Source organism: Manis pentadactyla, chromosome 7 (genome assembly GCF_030020395.1).
Source record: "Manis pentadactyla isolate mManPen7 chromosome 7, mManPen7.hap1, whole genome shotgun sequence".
NCBI lineage: Eukaryota > Metazoa > Chordata > Mammalia > Pholidota > Manidae > Manis > Manis pentadactyla.
The window spans coordinates 74,615,192-74,640,262 of record NC_080025.1 but is presented as its reverse complement, the minus strand read 5'-3'; the positions used below and the strand labels follow the sequence as shown (position 1 = coordinate 74,640,262).

Below are 25,071 nucleotides of genomic sequence, written 5' to 3'. Positions count from 1 at the left end.
CACCCATCCCCTTTGGTAACCACTAGTCCCTTCTTGGAGTCTCCGAGTCTGCTGCCATTTTGTTCCTTCAGTTTTGCTTCATTGTTATACTCCACAAATGAGGGAAATCATTGGGCATTTGTCTTTCTCTGCCTGGCTTATTTCACTGAGCATAATGTCCTCCAGCTCCATCCACATTGCTGCAAACGGTAGGATTTGTTTCTTTCTTATGGCTGAATAGTATCCATTGTGTATATGTACCACATCTTCTTAATACAGGGTCAGATTTTAAATGAACTCATGCCTCACAAAAAGATGAACAGCCTAGACAGATTTATTCTAAGGCTTAAGAAAAGGTAGGTTGCAATACAGGGAGAGGAAGAGAATGCTGATCAAGTGATCAGGCCAGAAATGAAGTTATAACACTGGGATATGATGATTAGGGGTCTTTGTTTGCATACACAATTCTAATAGTCACCTCACATCATTAATACAAAGCCATGTGAAAGAAACCCCAAATATATACTTTATAAGGGTCCCTTGAGGGTCAAAAAGTTGCTTTTAGAAAACCAGGACTTAGTCTTGACTGAACAACGATTTCTATATTCTGGATGGTATGTCTGTACTAGCTAGGTTTTGAGGATGCCACATTAGGCCAGAAAATTTAAAACTTGCATAATGTTTCAAAGCATGACATGTATCTTTTAGAATGGAAGTTCTTAACCAAGAGGACTCATCAGCCCAGGCCTGCTGGGTGGTTCGCATGCATAGAGTCCCATCCCCTAAGACTCTACTTCAGAAAGCCCCAAGTGGGGCCTAAGGATGTATATTCAGGAAATGATTCCCAAGTTACTCTGACCCACACTTTTGGTTATGAATTAGACCAAAAACAACCAAACAACAGATATGAAACAAAAAAGTATTTTGTTGGAAGAGACAGCAGATTTAGAATTTCATCTCAGTACTGGCACTTATTAACATCTTTTCAGTCAAGTTCATATAATCTCTGGAGTTTCCTCACCTATAAAAAAAAGTAACATTACCTATCTTTCCTTGGTTATGGGATCAAAGCAGATGTATGGGTCATCTGTTGCCATGGAACAAGCTACTCCAAAACTTAAGGACTTTAGATAAGAAACATTTATTATCTCACAGTTTCTGTTGGTCAGGAATCCAGGCCCACTTTAGCTGGGTGCCTCTGGCTTAGGGTCTCTCACAAGGTAGCAGTTAGTGTTAACAATGGCTGTGGTCTCCCATGAAAGCTCAACTGGGGGAGGGTCCACTTCCAAGCTCACTGACTCAGCTGCTGCCCAGCTTCAGGTCCTCACTGGCTGCTGGCTGGAAACATCAGTTCCTTAACACAAGGGTCCCTTCAAGAGCAGCACACAGCATGGCAGTTGGCTCCCCTCAGAGTGAGCCAGTGACACAGACAGAGAGGGAGAGACAGAAGGAAGTAGTACTTTTTTGGAAATTGTCTCAGAAGTAATATCCCATCTAATATCCCATCACTTTTGCCTTAGCCTCTCCATTTAGAAATAAGTCTGTAGGCTCAGCCCACACTCAAGGGCAGGGGTTTACAAAGGGTCATAAATACCAGGGGGTGGTGATGGTTGGGACAATCTTAGATGCTGCCTCCCACAGTGTGATCTGAACACATATGTGTTCTGAAGAATGAAAGACTTTTATGTGGAAGCATGTTGCAAATGAAAAAAAAAATTAAGGCAGAATTTGAGTTATGAAAATCTACTTTATGGAAAACATTCTGAGGATTTGCTAAGAAATGTCACCACCTCCTCACTGGCCTCATGTGTCACACTACGGCAGTATCTCACCATCTTTTCCAGTCTGACACATCTGGGAACTTGTTAATCAAAAAAAGGAAGAAAAGAAGGTAAGCAAATGAGGGACTTTAGGACTCACCATGTGATACTGTGACAATTCCCACTTTCAAATTTATCCTGGGAAGCAGCATTGTAATGACTGTGAGAAGCATGGGGAAAACAACAAAAAGTTTAGAAGCTTGATAAAAATTGTTCCCCAGATTTTTTTCACTACACATCTGTTTATCAGCTCAACTTGGTGATATGCTTTAATGATTATTTTTGTGATCAGTGCAGCAGTTTTAAAACTAAGGCCCCAGTATTCTTGACATTCTTCCCATTTGGAACAGGTTCCTTGACCCTCCCCTTGCCTCTGAGTGAGGGTCTGTGACTGCTCTGACAGATAGAGAGTTGCTGCACGGCTTCTGAGGCTGCCTTAAGAGAAACCATGCAGTTTCCATCTGGTCCTCTTTAGACACCGACTCTGGGAACCCAACCACTGTGCCACAAGGAAGCTCAAACTAGCCCACCTTTAGAGAACCCACACACAGCCTCAAGACTCTATGAAGAGAGGTGTTTGGCAAGTCTCCAAGTGCACCCACTTCTGATTGTTTCTGCACCAGCTACCATCTGTCTGCAACCATATGAGAGACCCCAAGTTCAGAACTGCCGGGCCCTCCCCTTACTGAATTTCTGATCTTGAAATGATGACATAAATTTTAGAAAATGACTGTTAGTGATTTAACCTAGAGTTTTGAGGTGGTTACATGACAAGAGATAACTGCAACAGACAGTAAGTAGACATATACTGACAATAAAGTCATGTATAAACAAAATGTTAATATGGAATAGGGATATATTAGGTTACAGCATTTTCAAAACATTTAATTAAGACTGTTAGAGCACAGACTTGAACCAATGCCTCCAGAAAAGTCTTTGGTAGAAGCTACTATAATTGGGAAAATTTACAGGTAGGACGGATATGCTTAAAAGCAATCCTACGTTAAATATAAATCACACAGATTAGAAATACACCAGCATTGCAAGTATTATCCCTTCTCCTCAGTTTCTGGCCCACAAAGGAATATCTCTGTGCTAGCCACAGTCCCTCCTTTTCATTCAAGAATCATGCAAATCATGATGCCTTCATATTCTTTTCTTCTCCTCTACCATATATATTTTTTATTTTCACTTTGTTTTTTATTTTGCTATTATTAATGTACAATTGCATGAACATTATGATTACTAGACTCCCCCTATTATCAAGTCCCCACCACATACCCCATTATAGTCACTGTCCATCAGTGTAGTTCCTCTACCATATTTATTCAAATCTTCCTCTTCTTCCTTATCTTTAAGAAAAACTTTCATCCACATTTTCAAGGCGCCTTCTCCTCCACCCCTCTGCTCTTCCCTACTCTAATGTCTTGATCCATCAAATATGCTTTCTTACAGCCTTGATGTCCTCTACCTTATAAGCATCCTACTCTTCATTATTTAATAATGTTTATGACACATTATAAGGCTTATAAATCTTGGCTTTGAAAATACCTTATGGTGACATCTAACCCTCTCATTCTACCCATTCTCAAAGAAGTTGTCTAAACTCAGTGTTCCCAGTTTTTCACTACCCACTTCCTCTTTAAACCCATTGTAACCTGACTTTAAATATCCAGCACTATTGGAACTCCTCCCTCAGAAGTTACCAGCAAGCGGCTTTCTCTCAGCATGATCCTCCACTGACCTCACTGTAGTATTTGATGCAATTGATAAATCTTCCTTCTTGAAATTCTTTCACTTTGACTTTCAAAACAGAAGTGCTCTTTGGCACTCTTTGTTCTCTAGATATTCTTTCTGTTTTCTCCTCTCAACCATGATCTACTCACCAAAACCAGAAATATTTCCCACTTTCTTCATCTATACCTCCATTCCTGGAGAACGTAATCAGGAAGCTCCCAAATCCCTAGCTCCGGTACAATCCCAACTTAAAACATGCACATAGGTGTACTTCAAACTTTCTTTGTTGATTCGTTCAAACTGATGTCTGGATGGAATAGATACAAGAATTTAATGCTTCGCATACCTTGCAGAAAGTAGCTGTTGTATAGTGGGATATCCCCTGTCCTTATTTTTTCTAAGACAAATGACCCTACTGAGGTTTGCTACCAAAATTTCTTTAGCTAATTATTAACAGAGCTTTCCTATTAGACATGACTCCATATATGAATCACTCAGTTTTTATTTCTCTAACGACTTCATTTTCACTGGATCTCCCTTCATCATTCTTCTTCTTCACCAACTTTTTCTTCATAGAACTCTTGGCTATTTGTCCAGGGTTTTCAAGCTTTCTTTCAGCGGTGGGATCTATTTTACATATACAGTCTTGATGAAAGCAGAGCCATGAGTGGAGGGCCAGACTGCACCTCCCCTGAGGCTATACCCACCTTCCCTCCAGAATCTGAGACACTCAGGAGAACTGTTTGAAAACTGTGGACAGTCTGAGCTCTCCTAAATAGACCCAGATGTATTTTCTGTGTTGACTATTCCATTTCTTTGGTAGGAAACCTTTCTCCTCTGAGACAAAAGGATATACTGAACAAATATAGTGTGTCACCTTCTACATAGACAGTGTAAGAAACATGCCAAGGAACACATAGAGGCCTCATAGCTCCCCATCCATCTCATGCTCTGGCCTCATAGCTCCCCACCCACCAGCAAAATGGGCCCGATTTGCTCTATAATTTCTCCTGAGGATGTTATTTTTTCCCTTTCTTATCCTTCACTACTCTGCTGCTCACCCTACCTCAACTCTTGTGTCACTGTACTGATTATCTCCCAGCCTAGCTCCCCACCCTGAACCCTCCCCTCACAAACCCTGTGCATCCCTGAGGTTCAGGCGGAGCTCCACTGTTTCCTCTGCCCCTGCTCATTATTCAAGACCAGTCTGGTTGGGGACCCAACATTGTCTGCTTTGGGTGAATGATTCCTTGATCTTCATCTTTCTCCTGATTCTGTTCTCTATGATTTCTGTCCTGGACATCTCTCCTGGGGTCACCTACTGTCACATAAAGTCCAGTAACTTGAGGTCTCTTCCTCTCCTGCTACTGGCACACCTTTTCAATGGCTCCATTATTTTCAATAACCTCACTAATCACTTAGTTCCCAAAGCTTGAATCTCTGAAGTTACCTTTGACTCCTTTCTCTTCTGTATCACTTACATTCAAGATGTATCACAAGTTTTGCAACAATATCCTTCTGATCTGACTTTCTGGAAGCTACTCAAATGTAGCCCAGCTGACAGCACTTTTGAGGTGAGCAGAGGCTGTGTCTGTTGGCTTATTACCACCCTTATGCACAGTGACAGATACAGAATAGATGCCTAATAATCCCTACTGAAAGAGTAACTGAGTGGGACAAAAATATGTGGTGCTCACTGTATTATAAAATGTATTATAAAAATCACAAGCAAATTATCTAGTAATAGGGCAATGTGTTAGTACATTTGGGCACATTTATGTATTATAGTATAATTAATATTTTCAAGTATATATTAATGGCTTGGAAACTGCTCTCTACTTAAAGTGAAAATAAAGAGAAGCTGGATACGAAAGCCATACACTTATTATTAACCCAATTGTGAAAACCTAGGAAAGAAAATATAATAATGCTGGTTATCTGTGGTTTTAATGCTGGTTATCAATGAATGGTAATTTCTATTGATTTTCATACTGCTTTTAAATTGTTTTAATTGCTTTGTTTTTAGAAACTTCAACTCTCTGGAAAAGTTTTGCTGTAATATAAATAACAATGTCTATTGATAAGGCTTGCAAGAAACATGTTAAAATTAAAAGGGACATTTGTTCCAGGACAGGAGGTATTGTAGCCTATTTCCGCTGCTTTGTTTTCCTGATACTGACTTTAAAAATTATTGTTTATTATTTTCAATATGCAGTTTGTCCTGCTTAGTTCTCTTATGATAGCTGAATTTATCATTACATCATACTGTATTAATTTACCTGAAATGGCACTGAACATTATTACTCTCTTGTTACAAATTGTGCTGTCTCATTATTACTTTAGAGTAAAATAAAATAAAAAGCCTCAAGCTACCAAAATCTGGTCTCAACTTTCACCCATGGAAGACAACTCCTACCACCCCTACTCCTGTCACTGCCTGATGGCCCCTGTCCTTATTCTACTTCAAATCTTACACTTTTTTCAAGGCTTAACAACAGCTTTCTCAGCAATTTTCTCTTTAAACATCCACAGTCCTTTTGCATAATCCTGTAATATCATGCATTTTTAGAATTAAAAAAAAGATAGAGCAGCAGGACATTATTGAAATCATTCAGATCAACTCCTCCCTTTACAGATGGAGAAACTATAATCCAATTAGAAAAGGTGACTTGTTTAACATAAAAAACAACCTAGGATTAGCACCCAATAGGATTTAACTGTTAGAATTCAGTTTTTTAATTAATACATGTTCTACTACTCTTACTGGGTCTCCTAGGTGTGGATTAATTGCTCAGCAAATATTCATGACTCCATTCTTAGAGGTCTGCCTTGCCTGCCCACTTTGATTGCCATCCTTTCTGCAGGGCAGACACCACAGCGTGCGTTGCCTTTACATCTCCCTTGTACCTAGTGCTGCGGAGTGCGTGCTGAGGAGGTACGGCAGAAAGGACCTCAAGCAAACCCAGTGATGGTACTGATGGCACAAATCTGTGATGTCAATAGTCCATCTTAACAGTGTGGCTGCTACATCCAGTTGGATGGTAATGAGCATCAAGGAAGGTATCAGCTTTCTCTTACATTCTGTATGGCTGCCCTAGCTAATCATGAAACCCCATGGTTATGGTTCCAGCCAAGATCCTGGAAATGGAGCCAGGCTGGGGCAACAAGGGCTGGAACTGGTCTGCAGACTCCACCTCTCCATGAGTCCATTGCAAAACACAGGCTTAAGGAAAGATCTGACTTAAAATAAGTCACCGGCCTGAGTGGTAGCCTTCAAAGTTGCAAGTTGCTCTTTCACACACTCATTCACACAAATACAACTCCACACACACACTTATAAATTCCAAATGATATATGTATAAGGAAGAGGAACATTTTAAAAACAGTACCAATCAAATAATGTACAATAGGTTAACAAAAAGTTGGTGGATGAAATTCTATAATGTACATGTAAATCAGAAGACCCAGGAGACAGGGAAAGGTGAGGCCCTCAGGGTTATCAACATTCAAAGGCAGGGAGAATGAGGACAGGTCCCCGAAACAGACTCAGGCAGGCCCATGTTGTGGCTGCTGTACACTGGGCCACGAGCCACACAAACCCAGAAGCATCTGCCAAGGGTCTCCGACAGCTGGGCAACCACTTTGTCATTTGTTCAGCTGCTGTGAAATGAAAGAGATGTATCTTCCCAGGGCTCCACTGAGTAGATTTCTTTTTCAGTTCAGAACAATGTGATTAGAATAGAAATTTTTTTTTATTAGTTCTCATTTTACCACACTGAATATATATTTACCTGGATGAATACATCTATTGCTTATTTTTGCAACTAACAGAGGTGAATAGAATATATCATGCCACAGTAAAAAATGGGTAATTCTCAAGAAATGAAAATAAACCACACTTTTCACCCAAGAGCAGATTTACTGCTTAAGGAAGGAGGTGCCCATTCACCTGGCAATTCAAGATGTCTTGAATATAATTTGTCAAAATTCCATCACTTTCCTTCCTTTCTTGCATAAGAGCTTCACATTTTCAAGGAAAGTGATTTAATGGTGAAATCTCAGATTGTAGCATAGCCAGCTCACCTTAAATATACAGCAACATAGTTACTATACTGTGGCAATGAATTCATTGGTCTTGTTACAAACATGCACTGTTCTTTTTCATCAAAGGTAGGAAAAAGCAAAAAAAAGAAAAGAAAACCTTGAAAAGAAAAATATGAGGGCTTTACTGACTGATTTTCCTTGCCTTTCACATTTCTTATAAAGACTCAGTGTGTGGGAGTTAATTACATTAGTTGTCTTCGGTAACAAGCTATTAATTTCATGCTTCAAAGTTATTAACTACCTTTCTATGTACAGTTTACAAGCAAATGAATGGACTTAATCCCTGTATTAAAACACAAAACAAACCAAATAGTCCCATGTTCCATGACTTTTCAAAGCTGAATATCTCCTTGGCAATGCATTACCGAGGCCAGATACAAAACTGCTGGTTTAGAAAAGTCTCTGTTAGCTTATATGAGAAGCCTGTGAAAGTGGATTTAATCACACCTTAATAGTTATGCCTCTTCAAGCCTGACACAAAAGGTCACCAAGGAAAGGCATTTTTTTCCAATGGTTCAACTATATTTGGCTTGTAAAATTTCTTCTTCCAATGGTTGCACAACTCCTGAGAGAGTCTACTTGTTTAATGTGACATATAATTAGCATTTACGTATTTAAACAAGGTCCTTTCTTCAGTGAAGGAAACAAAGGATTTAAGATGATAACATTTAATGTCAAAAGAGGTTTGTAGGTTTCTCTTTTTTTTGGTCATGTCTAATTCTTTAGAGTAAAACTTAACACTATTTAATTCTAAAGCAGCAATTTTATAGACATGCTGATCTTTATTTCCTAATTAACAAAAGACATTCTACTTGTAAAAAACATTACACAGGTAAAAAAAAACTACAGTAAATGAAGAAGTTATTACCATCAATCATGATGCTTTTCTGCATTTAAGGTCTCTGTGTTCTAACAAGAGCAAATAGTAGTTTAGTGTACCAATATTCCCATTGGAAATTTGCAATAATTTAGTTCTTTGATTTATTAAAAGCCTAATCATAGCTCAAAGGTCTCTGAATACCCATAAAATTAGGAAATTATTGTCATAAAATTAAGAAATAATAGCAAAATATCCATTAACAAAACAATCCAACAAGATAGTACCCACTGGAAATTATTTACATTATAAAAATAATACTTAAAATGAAAATGTTGACTAAGCCATATCAGAAAACTGTGCTTTCATGAAATTCATTTTTTGGTTTTACTACTATAGAACATATCTCCTTTATATAACCATTTCCTTTTCTATTAAATTCATACTGAAATAATGTGTATGTGGAGATTTCCTACTTTCTACTCTCCTTTTTTAAAGAATCATTTTACTACTGACATCAAGAGGGACACCGTAGTGATGAAGTCTTGGTCCATATCACTGCACCCTACTCCTCAGACTCACTGTAAAAGACATACTTTAATGCTGTACTTGCACAACTAAAATGAATGACAGTCCAATCAGGACATTTCTTGACATGGTCCACACCAAACTCTGCCCCAGGGATTTCACATGGGAGATTTATTAATGAAGGACAAAGTATGACGATCTGGGTAACTGACAAGGTATGCAGTTAACTCTGTTCAACAAAAACCTTAATTTGTCTTGCCCTGATTTTATGTTTTAAGTAACAGGTTTAGAGGAGTACTAGCTCATGCAGAAGTTCTGAATAAAAATATATGGTATAAAAATAATAACTTGTATTTATGGGGCATTAACTATGTGTCAGGCATAGCTCTACAAGTACTTCTTGTGTATTGAGTTAGTTATTCTTCAAAACAACTGATGAGGTGGGTGCTGCTATTTCCATTTCACCCGTGGGAAAACAAAGGTTCAGGGAGTGAAGTCCCTTCCCCAAGGTGATGGGGCAGATGATGAATCCAGATCGTCTGGCTCCAGATCACATTTTATTTTCATTTCTTGCAGATTTTAAAAAATGTAAAAGGTTTACATTTTAGAATAGATTTAGACTTCTAGAACAGTTATGAAAATGGCACAGAGTCCTTGTATACCCTTCAGATATTTCCTCTATTGCTCAAAATCCTACATTATATGGTACATTTGTCACAACCAAAGAACACACCCCAGCACCTGGATATTAACTGGATACGCTTTACCTGGATTTTCACTAGCGTTCCCTAATGTTCCTTTGCTTTTCCAGGATTCCATCTGGACGACCACATTACAGTAAGTTGTCCTGTCTCCCTAGCCTCCTCTGGGCTGTGACAGCTTCTCAGCCTTGCTTTGTTTTTGATGACCTTGACAGTTTTGACGTGTACAAGTCAGGTATTGTGTAGAACGCCCTCCGATTTGGGTTTGTGTGATGCATTTTTCATGATTAGACTGGGGTTGTGGTTCCGGGCGGAGGGCCACAGAGGGGCAGTATCATTTTCAACATTGTATACCAAGGGCACGTGCTGCTAACACGACTCAGCTTTGATGGTCATCTTGGAGACCGGCTGTCATACTGTTTGCCTGGGTTCTCCATTTTAAAGTTACTATCCTCGCTGCCCTTCCCCCCTTTGCATGCTTTACTTTATGGAAAAAAGTTGCCAATCAACGCTCACATTTAAGTGGGTGGAGATGGGACCAGGTTAAACTCCACCTACTTGAAAGGGGCTACCTATGTAGACTATTAGGAATTCTTCTGTTCTATTCTATTCTTCACTTTTAACTCACTATTCTATATTATTGCTAACATCTGATCCTTTCTTCCCATTTTGGCATATTATTTATTTTATTCAATTCTTAACTAATTTCCTGCATTTTCCGAGGTTCAAAAATATGTTAGAATTAAATGTGACAATGAACAAATTTGTTCAAAATTATTTTCACTACCACTATAGAATTTTTCAATAAGGGATATATTAAGAACCAATTTTTCCCAGAAGCACTCTGTAAAGAACTTACCAGAAATATTCTTTCAAGTTGATCCTGGATGTCTTTCATTCCTGGAAAAGCAGCAACTCCTTGGATCATTTCAACAAAGATGCAGCCAACTCCCCTAAAGAGAGAAGAGAGGACTGTACAAAAATGTCAATATATTCTGTTTAGAAAACTAAATCTGGAATTAGAACCTCTACTCGTCCAGAGAAGAAACAATGAATAATTAACATTCTTAATGACTACCCAAGGCTGTGCACACATACATCTAAACCCCATAACTCTCCTTTCCCCTCTCTGCCTACCACCCTGAAAGTACTCTAAATAGATGCAGCTATAATGGACTCAGAAAATGGTGGAAAACAATAAAACACAAACTTCAGTAGCTCCACCTTACTTGCAGGATATTGTCAAAAAGCTTCCATAGTTCTTTTCCAAAATGCTTTTCCACCTGAATTTCAGAAATTCATATTACATTGTCCTCTCTAGCTATCCTGGGGTTCTCAAACCTGTCTTTGCATCAAAATCACCTAGCGCAATTTTTAAAAACTGCCAATGATCTGAACACAAACCCCAGAGATTCTCTTTCAATCAATCTAGGCTGGAGCTCAGGCATCAACTGGGGCTGCTCAGGTGATTCAGGGCAGCTACACTGACTGAGCCAGACTGATCTACCCTTGGGCAAAGCATAAACATAGATAATGTGACTCAAATGCTTCACTACCCAGAACTCACTAATTTTAACTATTTGCTCTTCACATATAAATCCAACCCAAACTCTATAATCTAATTTAAATGCCATCTCTGCCATGAAGCCTTCCATGAACATTCCAGCAGACAGGATAGCACCCTTTATGAGTTTATTTGTTAGGCTCTTGTTTATTGTATCAACCATCTACTATGGTCAATTTCCTCTCCTAGCTTAGCAGACCTTGCTCACAGCTCCTATCTAGCAAGGCCATCCAGCATATCAGGGGACCTAGCCTTCCAGACGACAGCAGCCTGCACCTCCAATAGGAACAACCAATCCATAGTATAGGCAGAGAGCCAATCAGATGCTTCTTCTGGGACTTTGAAGAACAAGTCACTTGGGATTGGAATGGAAGGAAACTAGCTATGTGGATGGGTTAAGTCACATTAATGGCAAAGAACTAGCAATAATGGCTACATTCCTGTAGTTGAAGCCCCATGAACTGAACTGGTTCCCACCTTCTGAAGGCCAGGATGTTCAAATAATACAGTGTTTTTGGTAGTCCTAACTACTTTCTAGCAATTCTCCAGGATTTTTTTTTAATGGCTCTATCTTAAATGGATTTATGTTTCTTGGAAGTATCCTTATAAAATCATGAACATATTGAGACATTTCTTCAATTGCTGCACTCACATTCAATTTAGGGTGAGCAAACCCCTATGTCTAAATTATTTCAGATCCTCCAGAGGTTAATGACAGCGACCTACTACTTCTCTATAGCTGTCCCAGTTGTCATCACAGTTGTATACAAACAATGCTTTGAATTAAGGAAGTGATACATTTGTAGAAATCTCTTGTCTATTATAGTACATAATTGCTATCCAAATTAAATGCCAATAGTATATAGAGACAAAAGGACTAAAAACAAATTCTATTTATTTCATAAAAATACTTTCATTTAAGTAATGAAGAATTAATTTCAAAATCAGAGTTCTAGGCAGATGGGTTTTTAAAGAAGTTGTTTTCATTCAAGATTTGAGTGACAACATATGTATCAAGAATTATTTTATTAGCATATTAAAATGCAATGGTATTCCTATAAATTTGGCAGCTTCAGATGACCTGTCAGGTCTGAAATTTCAATTTGGTGGATTTTCAAAATTTTATGCCAATAATTCTTTTCTAAGACTGCTGTCCTACATTTCTACTGATTTCTTATTTAAGTTTACACAAAATATCTTGAGTTTTAAATAGCTACCTGAACCTTCCTTTCCTTACATTCAGAATACATTTTCTATTTGCTACCTTTTGGCCTTAGTCTTACCTGTCCCCATGAGCACCCAGCCAAGCTGACTGGTTGAGGTAACTATAACACTGCCAGAATGAATGGTAGAAATTGTTTTGTCATTACTTGTGCTTGGTCCACATCATCACCATGATATGATACTTAGAACAATGAAAAGATAAATCTCTGCTGCAATTTTACTCAGTTGGAATGTGATGAAATAGCATGTCTATAGGCTCTTATCTGCTTAGCTGGCTATCATTTCTAATGGATGTTTCCTATGACATCATTTTTCAAAGACACTTGAAGATATATTAATGATGTGGAGAGAATTATACTTAAATGATTTATAAAAAGAGATAGTAAGCACAAGAAAGTCTAAAAGTAAAAGTATAAAACCTACCAACAAAATAACATAGTGCAATATTTTTTACTGGAGCTGTCTTATTGCCAAATAGCAATAAAAGCTCTTCAATCTTAATATGAAGGGACTTTAGCCTGATTTCCTTTAATTTTTCCCCTTTACCTGCTACCCTCTAATAGAGGGATCCCTGTACTACTCTCTCAATGAATTAAGTTGATTGCCCTGAGTGGTTTACTAAGAAAGAATTAATTCATTCACTTAAGTTCTATACTTATGACAGACACTTTTATTTCAGGAAATGTCTCCTTTAACTTGTTGCTTCTTTTGTCAGTGTGAATATTATTTAATTACCACCCATATAATCTGAGTTTTTTAAGAAAAAGAACTGGTCAAAAAAACATACAGTTAAAGCTTTCAGAGGATACAGTGTCTTTAAACTCTTACTTGGGATTAGTTACCTGGTAAGGTAGTAGATAAAACACCCACACATGCTCACACATCTTTCAGTTCTTTTGAACTCAAAATTTCCATATTTAATTTATGTCAGATATGTGTGATATTTTCATCAGAGTTCAAAACAAGATTTTAAGCACAAATGATAATTGTTTGCAATGATGAACAGAGAGGGACAATTTTTAAGGCCTGATGGTCATAGTTAGGAGTTTTTATTTCAAAAAAGAATACAAACTTATGGATAAAATACTACTAGGGCACAAAAATGAAATTAGAACGAGAAAACAAATAAAAAGAAATAGTAAATTTTAAAAAGCTAACAAGAGGAGAGGATTAAAGATGGCAACATGACAGGTGAGACAGAGACTTCCTCCTAAAGTCACATATAACACGAAATACAATTAATACAACTAATCCTGAAAGAGCAACAGGAAAGAGGACTGTGCCAGACTGCATACACCTGGACAAGAGAATAAACCTCACGGAACAGGGTAACATAACAAAGCTGTGGCCCGGTGGGACCCAAGCTCTTCCACCACCCTGATCACCAGCAGGAGGAATATAAATGGTGGGGAGAGGGAGTGGAGGCCTGGAACTGCTGAATACCTAACTCCTGAGATCTACTCTGGGAGCACAAACCTACATTTCATGGTGGTTCCATGGTACACTCATGATTGGGGGTTGGAAAGCTAAGACAGGCAGAATACCTGGAGAGACTGAGATTCCAGCCACTTGTGGAAAGCAGGGATCCTTATCCAGCTGCTCTGGGACAAAAGAAAGGCAGCAGGTCTGAGAGACTTCCTAACAGCAAGAGGGCTGCTAAAGGGGCAAGGATTGCACAGAGTTTACTGCTCAGGAGAAAGGAGACAAAATTGTCTGGGTGCACTGTGCCCAGCAGGTTGGGAGCTTTCACAATCTTCAGGTGCTCCAGCTCCCTGGCTGGCTACAGAGCTCCAAGGAGCCCCTCCGTGATATGCAGCCTACTGTGCCTTTCTCCCTGCCAGCCCCACCTGGCTAGCAAACCAGCAAACCCTACCCTTACATTAGGCCAGTGAGAGGGAAGACCTGTCTACAACAACACCAAACGCAAAGCATAGAGGCTTATACCTGTGTGCTCAGCCCCCTGGTTCTGGCAGTGAAGACAGGCATAGCAGCCAGGAAGCAGGAAACAGCTCTTCCTTTCCCCAGGCACCAATAACACTCCCCCACAACTCCTGACACTGCTACAGGGGATAAGCAGCTCCAGTGAGTAGAGCTTCTGGGCAGTAGAGGGCACCATATAAAATATGAAATGCTAAAGGAACCTGGTTCCAAGTAAAATTATGAATACAACACATGAGAAAGACTCAAATGACATTGACCTTATGAATCTTCCTGAAAGGGACATCAAAATAAAAATCATTAACATGCTCATGGAGACACAGAAAAATATTCAGGAACTCAGGAATGAATTCCGGTTGGAGAAGGAATCATTATGGAACACAGTATCAAAACTGAAACATAGAATGGAAGTTTTAAAAGCAGATTAGATACGGTGGAGCAGACGATAAATGAAATAGAAAGTAGAGAAGAGGAATACAACAAGCTGAGGAACAGAGAGAAAAAAGGATCTCTAAGAATGAAAGAATACTGAGAGAATTGTGGACCAATCCAAATGGAACAATATTTGTATTATAGAGGTAGCAGAAGAAGAAGACAGAGAAAAAGGGATGGAAAGTGTCTTTGAGGAGGTAATTGCTGAAAGCTTTCCCAATCTGGAGAAGGAGATAGTCTCTCAGACCTTGGAGGTACACAGATCTCCTACACAAGGGACCCAAGGAACAAAAAATAAAGACACATAATAATAGAAATGGGAAAGATCAAGGAAAAGGACAGACTATTAAAAGCAGCCAGAGAGAGAAATCAAATCACATACAAAGGAAAGGCCATCAGACTATCATCAGACTTCTCAGCAGAAACCTTGCAGGCCAGAAGGGAGAGGCATGATGTATTTAATGCAACAAAGCAGAAAGACCTCGGACCAAGAATACTTTATCCGGCAAGATTATCATTTAAATTTAAAGGAAGGATTAAACAATTTCCAGATAAGCAAAAGCTGAGTGAATTTACCTCCCAAAAATTGACTCTACACTGTACATTGGAGGGACTGCTAGAGAGGGAAGTGTTCCTAAGGTTTAATAGCTGTCACCAGAGATTATAAAACTACAGTAAAGTAGGCAGAACAGTTAATTACAAAGCAAAGGCAAAATTAAATCAATTATGCCCAAAGTCAATCAAAGGATAGACAAACAGTGCAGATTATAATACCTAACACATGAAGAACAGAGGAGGAAAAAAAGGAAGAAAAAAAAAACATTTAGATTGTGTTTGTAATAGCATATTAAGTGAGTTAAGTTAGACTCTTAGATAGTAAGGAAGTTAACCTTGAACCATGGGTAACCACGAATCTAAAGCCTGCAATGGCAATAAGTACATACCTATCGATAATCACACTAAATACAAATGGTCTGAATGCACCAACCAAAAGACATAGAGTCACTGAATGGATAAAAAAACAAGACCCATCTATCTATATGCTGCCTACAAGAGACTCACTTTAAACCCAAAGATATATACAGACTAAAAGTGAAGGGATGGAAAAAGGTATTTCATGCAATTAACAGTGACAAAAAAGAAGGAGTTGCACTATTTGTATCAGACAAAATAGACATCAAAACAAAGAAAGTCACAAGAGACAAAGAAGGACATTACATAATAATAAAGGGGTCAATCCAACAAGAAAATATAACCATTATGAATATCTATGCACCCAACACAGGAACACCTACATGTGTGAAATAAATACTAACAGAATTAAAAGGGGAAATAGTACGCAATGCATTCATTCTAGGAGAGCTCAAAACTCCACTCACTCCAAAGGACAGATCAACCAGACAGAAAATAAGTAAGGAGACAGAGGCACTGAACAACACATTAAAACAGATGGACGTAACAGACGTCTACAGAACTCTACACCCAAAAGCAGCAGAACACACATTCTTTGCAGGTGCACATGGAACCTTTTCAAGAGTAGATCATATATTAGGCCACAAAAAGAGCCTCAGAAAATTCAAAAATATTGAAATTGTACCAACAAGTTTCTGAGAACACTAAGGTAAGAAACTAGAAACAAATTATGCAAAGAAAATGAAAAACCCCACAAACACATGGAGTCTTCACAACATGCTCCTAAATAACCAATGGATCAATGACTAAATAAAAACAGAGGTCAAAGAATATATGGAGACAAATGACAACAATAATTCAACACCACAAAATCTGTGGGACACAGCAAACACTGTGCTAAGAGGGAAGTATACTGCAATACAGACCAACCAGAGGAAAGAAGAACAATGCCATATGAACACTCTAAACTCACAATTAATGAAACTAGAAAAAGAAGAACAAATGAGGCTCAATGTCAGTAGAAGGAGGGACATAATAAAGATTAAAGAAGAAATAAATAAAATCCAGAAGAATAAAATAATAGAATCAGTGAAGGCAGGAGCTGGTTCTTCCAGAAAATAAACAAAATAGACAAACCCCTAGCCAAACTTATCAAGAAAAAAAGAGAGCCTACTCACATAAACAGAATAAGAAATGAGAAAGGAAAAATCACTACAGACACCACAAAAACACAAAGAATTATTAGAGAATACTATGAAAAATTATATGCTAACAAACTGGATAACCTAGAAGAAATGGACAACTTTCTAGAAAAATACAACCTTCCAAGGCTAACCCAGACAGAAATAGAAAATCTGAGCAGACCAATTACCAGCAATGAAATTGAATTGGTAATCAAAAAACTACCCAAGAACAAAACCCCTGGTCCAGATGGATTCACCACTGAATTTTATCAAACATTTAGTGAGGACATAATACCCATCTTTCTTAAAGTTTTCTAAAGAATAGAAGAAGAGGGAATACTTCCAAAGTCATTCTATGAGGCCAGCATCACTCTGATATCAAAACCAGGTAAAGACACCACAAAAAAAGAAAATTACAGACCAATATCCCTGATGAACACAGATGCAAAAATACTCAACAAAATATTAGCAAACTGAATTCAAATATACATCAAAAAGATCACCCATCATGATCGAGTAGCATTTATTCCAGGGATGCAAGGATGGTACAATATTCAAAAATCCATCAACATCATCCACCACATCAACAAAAAGAAGGACAAAACCACATGATCATCTCCATAGATGCTCAAAAAGCATTCGACAAAATTCAACATCCATTCATGATAAAAACTCTCAACAAAATGGGTATAGAGAGCAATTACCTCAACATAGTAAAGGCCATATATGACAAACCCACAGCTAACATTATACTTAACAGCGAGAAGCTGAGAGCTTTTCCTCTAAGATTGGGAACAAAACAAGGATGCCCACTCTCTCCACTTCCATTCAACATAGTTCTGGAGGTCCTAGCCACAGCAATCAGACAACAAAAAGAAATAAAAGGCATCCAGATTGGCAAGGAAGAAGTTAAACTGTCCCTGTTTGCAGATGATATGATATTGTATGTAAAAAACCCTAAAGAATCCACTCCAACACTGCTAGAACTAATATCTGAATTCAGCAAAGTTGCAGGATACAAAATTAACAGCAGAAATCTGTGGCATTCCTATATACTAAGAATGAACTAGCAGAAAGCGAAATCAGGAAAACAATTCCATTCACAGTTGCATCTAAAAGAATAAAATACCTAGGAATAAACCTAACCAAGGAAGTGAAAGACCTATATCTGAAAACTATAAGACACTCATGAAAGAAATTAAAGAAGATACCAATAAATGGAAACATATCCTGTGCTCATGGATAGGAACAATCAATATTGTCAAAATGGCCATCCTGCCCAAAGCAATTCACAGATTCAATGCAATCCCTATCAAAATGTCAACAGCATTCTTCAATGAATTAGAGAAAATCATTCTAAAATTCATATGGAACCATAAAAGACCCCAAATAGCCAATGTAATCCTGAGAAGGAAGAATAAAGCTGGCAGGATTATGCTCCCCAACTTCAAGCTCCACTACAAAGCCACAGGAATCAAGATAATTTGGTACTGGGATAAGAACAGACCCATAGATCAATGGAACAGACTAGAGAGTCCTGATAAACCCAACCATATATGGTCAATTAATGTATGATAAAGGAGCCATGGACATACAATGGGGAAATGACAGCCTCTTCAACAACCAGTGTTGGCAAAACTGGACAGCTAAATGCAAGAGAATGGAACTGGATTACTGTTTAACCCCATACACAAAAGTAAACTCAAAATGGATCAAAGACCTAAATGTAAGTCATGAAACCATAAAACTCTTAGAAGACAACATAGGCAAAAATCTCCTGAATATAAGCATGAGCAACTTCTTCCTGAACACATCTCCTCAAGCAAGGGAAACAAAAGCAAAAAGGAACACATGGGACTACATCAATCTAAAAAGTTCCTGTATGGCAAAGGACACCATCAACAGACCAAAAAGGCATCCTACAGTATGGGAGACTATATTTGTAAACATCACATCCAACAAAGCGTTAACGTCCAAAATAGATAAAGAACTCACATGCCTCAACACCCAAAAAGCAAATAACCTGATTAAAAAATGGGCAGAGGATATGAACAGACAGTTCTCCAAAGAAGAAATTCAGATGGCCAAGAGACACATGAAAAGATGCTCCACATCACTAATCATCAGGATGGCCAGCATCGAAAAGACTAAGAACAACAAATGCTGGCAAGGATAGGGAGAAAGGGGAACCCTCCTATACTGCTGGTGGGAATGTAAGCTAGTTCAACCATTGTGGAAAGCAATATGGAGGTTCCTCAAAAAACTTAAAATAGAAATACCATTTGACCCGGGATTCCCACTCCTTGAATTTACCCAAAGAATACAACTTCTCAGATTCAAAAAGACATATGCACCATTATGTTTATCGCAGCACTATTTACAATAGCCAAGATATGGAATCAATCTAAGTGTCCATCAGTAGATGAATGGATAAAGAAGATGTGGTACATATAACACAATGGAATACTATTCAGCCATAAGAAAGAAACAAATCCTACCATTTGCAACAACATGGGTGGAGCTGGAGGATATTATGCTCAATGAAATAAGCCAGGCGAAGAGAGACAAGTGTCAAATGATTTCCCCCATTTGCGGAGTATAACAACGAAGCAAAACTGAAGGAACACAATAACAGCAGATTCACAGACTCCAATAAGGGACTAGTGGTTACCCAAAGGGAGAGATGTGGGAAGGTGGATGGGAAGGGAGGGAGAAGGGGATTGAGGGGTATTATGTGTAGTACACAGGGTGTGGGGGGCCACAGGGAAGACAGTGTAGCACAGAAAGCAAACAGTGACTCTGTGGCATTTTAGTACAGTGATGGACAGTGACTGCATTGGCATATTGGGGGGACTTGATAATATGGGAGAATGTAGTAACAACATTGTCTTTTCATGTGAAACCTTCATAAGAGTGTATATCAATCATACCTTAATGAAAAATTAAAAATAAATAAATAAAATAAAAATAAAAAATCTAACAAATATAATAATAAATATAAAATTCAGAAAAGTAATGTAACATTTATTAACTGTCTGACACACCTCTCTCATATTTTTCATTCTACTATTTTGGCTGTATACTCTTCTGACAGTTCTATAGTATCATTGTTTATAAAGAAATAGAGGTAACTTAGTCTTTCCTCTAGCATGATGACTTTCTTTTCTGAAAGTGTAGAAAAGTTTTTTTCTTTCAGCTTCACTTCTCATTATTGGTATAAGTCATATGAACTTTTAGGACTGTCAACAGTTTTGGGAAAACCTCAAGTTTCTTTCAAGTATGTATGTATACTATAAACAATAATTCTAAAATATTCCACACAATTCCCATGATAAGATACCAAAGGAGCACGAGAGGATATGCTGGGCTCAATGTGGATAGTGGGGAATACTTCCACTCCTGAAGTCCTAAAGGACCAGAGAAGTGGAACCTGGTGGGTTATGGGGCAACAGCACCAGGGGGTGGGAATGGGGCATTCCAGGGAGAGAAAATAGGATCCGGGAAGGGAGGAATCTTGAGAGAGCCAAATTCTGTTGCTATGCTTCTATGTGGAAAATGGAAGTAGAAGTTAAAAAGAGAGCATAAATCCATATTCTATGCCAAGAAGTTTGTGTTTTACTCCTAGGTTAGAAGGTCGCAATTTTTTTCTGCATCCCAACAGTTGCAGGGAATGAAGCTCACCAGTTGGACACGCAGGTGGAGAACCCAGATTACAGGCAGTTTAGGACATACAACAGCTTTCGAGACAGAAGTGACTACAACCACTAGTTGTAAAGCCTCCTCACTTCTTTCCCCCTCATGGCGCAAAATAATTGAGACTATAAGTAATATGAGCTCTCCCTCTACTGGGAGGCAGGGTGCAACACGCAACAGTTACACACAGGTCCACAAACTACACTCTGGGGGCCAAATTCAGCCCAGTGCATGCTTTCATAATGGCCTACAAGCTCAGAGATGGTTTTTCCATTTTAAATGGTTGAAAAAAATCAAAAGAAGAATATGAACATTGTGTGAAATTCCAATTTCAGTGCTCATAAAAAGGTTTTCCTGGACCATAGCCACATATTCATTTACGTGTCTTCAGTGCTGCTTTCTCATCATCGCATCAGAGTTGAACAGTTGCTACAGAGACCATGTGCTCTGAAAAGCCTGAAATATTTACTCTCTGGTCCTTTACAAAGTCTGCCCAACCCTGATCTATATTATTCTCCATTTGCGTAAAAATATATCTGTAAATAGAAAAAAATTATCTTCACCAGTTATGGAGAAAAAATAAATATTATGGTTTTTGTGAATAATTATTAATAGAAATGGATTCTCAAACATGGCCTAGTTTTTCACTATTTTCCTCAGCATGTTTTAAAATATGTTTTAAAAGTTTCCATGCATTTTGCCAAAAATTGATAATTCTTGAAACTTAACCAAAGTTGGATGTTTCAATCTTTAAAGTATTCTTAACTGAAAAATAAATTGGGAGAAAATATTCAGGGTGATTTTTAATAACAGTGCTTGTACAACCAGTTCCATAAGGACTTCTCAAACAAGAGGACTTGGAAAGTTGATCTGAATATTGGTGGAGGGGGAGGGGGAGAGCTTACGCTCATGAACTTGCTTCTAGAAGTTTTTGTTTTGTGTTTAGAAGATGGGGGAGCAAAATTGCATTGCTTGAATGAAATCTTTTGTTTCTTTATAAACATTAGGAAATTTTACCTGATAAATGAAATTTTATAAATGTATGTTTGCTGTGTTCTGAAATGATTTCAAGTTATTTTATTCCCATCTGTACCCCTCCAGCCACATCCAATATCACTGTCTCTGTGTTAATAAAAGGAGAGGAATCAGATTTTTAAAATTATACTTGAACTTTTTTCTTCCTTAGAAACCAAGAATGGAGACTGGAGAGAGTAGAGGCTACCCATGCTCTCCAATTTCCTGTGACTCCTCAATCCAAGAGATTTCTTCTGCTTTAGTCATGAAGGTCTGCTGTCTGCTCCTAAAACATGGCCTGGCTCTTCCCTTTCAGTTTCTACACATGAGTTGTCATTTCCTCTGCCCAGAACATATGTCCCCTCACTCTGCATGTATAATCACTTCTTGTTATTTAGGGGTCAGCTAAAATGGCTTCATTGAGAAATGTCTTTCCCAGCTACCATACATTAGGCAGGTTCCTCCTTATGGCCCGGGCCTCATGGCTTGCCCTCCTTGCCCTAGCTTGTTTCCTTCACAAAATGCAAAGGATGTAAACTTGTCTTTCCTTTGCTGGTGTGTGTCTCCTCTGGATGGAAGTCCCATGAGATCAGGGACAAGGCTGTGGCCATCATCTTGTCCTCAAGACACATCAGAGTAGGGGCTCAAAAATACTTGTCCCTCCCTCCCACCTTGCTGCAAGGGAGTGACAGCTGAGCTTAGCATCTTGTTTCCAGAGAGAACATACAGAAGTGGGGGTGGGGGGCAGAGAGTAACTTTACAATGGAGAAAACTGGCAAACAGCACCTTCATCATGTGATCAAGGTCAACATCATCAGTGATAAGTCACTTTGATAGCATGTGCCTTTGATAGTACATGATGAGAATGTCACTTCACCTCTGTGGTCCTCCCCCTCTACCCAACCCCACCCCCAAATATTAGACAAATTCAAATAGAGGGACATTCTACAAATGCCTACTATTTCTCAAAACTGTTAAGGTCATGAAAAACATGAAGTCTGAAAGATCATCATAACCCATAGGAGGCTAGAACACATGACAACTACCTATAATGTGGTATCCTGAATGGAATTCTAAAAGAGAAAAAGGAACTGAGGAAAAACTGGTGAAATGAAAATAAAATTGTTTAGTTAACACTGTTTTCCCCATAGGGTTTCCTAGTTGTGACAAATGTACCATGCAACATAAGACGTTAGAGATCAGGAAACTGGGTGATGAGTGTCAGGGACTCCCTATGGCCTTTGAAAATTTTTCTATACACTGAAAACTACTTTAAAATTAAAAGTTTATTTTTAAAAAGGCAAAATGAAGGACAGCATCTCCTTGGGACTATACACAGAATAAGTCATTTGAAGCAGAAAAAGCTTTTCGCCATGTGAGAGAAAAAGAACCCTTATGCATTCCGATGAACTTTTTCTTAGAAGCAAGACAAGCCATTTACAACTACTGGCTGGGATGTAAAAGGTTAGTTAGGTTTCAACCTTAACGGACAAGGGACACAACTAACTAAAGATTAAGTTTGATATGAAGGTATTTGAAAACAGATACACACATTTTTTAGCAAAGGAATTTGAGATGAAAAAATTTACCTAAACTATTAAATCTAAGGCAATGAAGGGAGTGTGGAATGCAGAGAAAATGGAATTTCCAGGGAAAGGGCGGTAACATTTCTCCACCCGAGAAGGGAACAGCAAGTTCAATGTCACGTCTCTGGGAAGGTTTTCTGATCTCTCAAACCAGGGTAGGCCCTTAACTCCATCCTCCTCAGATTACATTATACAACTGCAATATATTTACTTGCCAATATATTAGACCCCAGCAATTGGTCTTTCACTTTTAAAGATACAGTTCAAATGAGTCATAGGGGTTATGGAAACATAGCAGCCCTCCCAAACCTGAATGAAATAGGGTTAGGTCAGCAGAGTTCCCAGCTAAGACGCACTGCAATGTGCTTTTTATTAAAGTCCTGTTGGGATGCTGTAGTGCAGGATAACTTTATACCTTTCAACTAAAATAGGCATTATTTAGATATGTCAAGTCCCACACTCAAATAATATCTCCATTTGCCATATGGCATTTCAATTGGAATGTACTCAATTTTCTCACACACAAATTAATTTTACAAGATGTTGATGAATGCAGGAAACGATTACCTGACATGAAGAAGGATAAAACAGGACCTACAGGTTATTCTTAATCTACCTGATATTCATGATACTTTGATCATCAAAAATAAAACATTGACATCCACTCATGATAAAAACTCTCAACAAAATGGGTATAGACGGCAAGTACCTGAACATAATAAAGGCCATATATGACAAACCCACAGCCAACATCATTTCAGCAAGAAGCTGAAAGCCTTTCCTTTAAAACTGGGAACAAGAAAAGGATATCCACTCTCTCCACTTTTATTTAACATAGTTCTGGAGGTCCTAGCCATGATAATCAGACAAAACAAAGAAATAAAAGGCATCCAGATTGGTAACGAAGAAGTTAAACTGTCACTGTTGGCAGGTGACATGATATTGTACATAAAAAACCCTAAAGAATCCACACCAACACTACTAGAACTAACATCTGAATTCAGCAAAGTTGCAGGATACTACATTAATACACAGAAATCTGTTGCATTCCTATACACGAACAATGACCTAGCAGAAAGAGAAATCAGGAAAACAATTCTATTCATAAATGCATCAAAAATAATAAAATACCTAGGAATAAACCTAACCCAGGAGGTGAATGACCTATACTCTTAAAACTACAAGACACTCATGAGAGAAATTAAGGAAGATACCAATAAATGGAAACACATCCTGTGCTCATGGATAGGAAGAATTAATACTGTCAAAATGGCCATCCTGCCTGAAGCAATCTACAGATTCAATGCCATCCCTATCAAAATACCAACAGCATTCTTCAATGAACAAGAGCAAATAGTTCTAAAATTCACAGGGAACCACAGAAGACCCGAATAGCCAAAGCAATCCAGAGAAGGAAGAATAAAGCTGGTGGGATTATGCTTCCCAACTTCAAGTTCTACTACAAAGCCACAGGAATCAAGACAATTTGGTACTGGCCCAAGAACAGAACAACAGACTAATGGAACAGACTAGAGAGCCCAGATATAAACCCAACCATATATGGTCAATTAATGTATGATAAAGGAGCCATGGACATACAATGGGGAAATGACAGCCTCTTCAAAAACTAGTGTTGGCAAAACTGGACACGTACATGCAAGAGAATGGAACTGGATTATTGTTTAACCCCATACACAAAAGCAAACTCAAAATGGATTAAAGACTTGAATGTAAGTCATGAAACCATAAACCTCTTAGAAGACAACACAGGCAAAAATCTCCTGAATATAAGCATGAGCAACTTCTTCCTGAATGCATCTCCTCAAGCAAGGGAAACA

At 38.3% G+C, this 25,071-nt stretch overlaps 1 protein-coding gene across 5 annotated transcripts in view; it reads right to left on the bottom strand.

Moving 5' to 3' along the window:
• Positions 1 to 25,071, bottom strand: part of CDK14 (cyclin dependent kinase 14) — a 701,998-nt gene that overhangs the window by 234,190 nt on the left and 442,737 nt on the right. For all 5 annotated transcript variants that reach the window (XM_057504492.1, XM_036911780.2, XM_036911782.2 and 2 more), the window contains one exon: positions 10,546 to 10,639. In XM_057504492.1, coding sequence (XP_057360475.1) covers positions 10,546 to 10,639 — 94 coding nt within the window. The remainder of the gene's footprint in view (positions 1 to 10,545; positions 10,640 to 25,071) is intronic.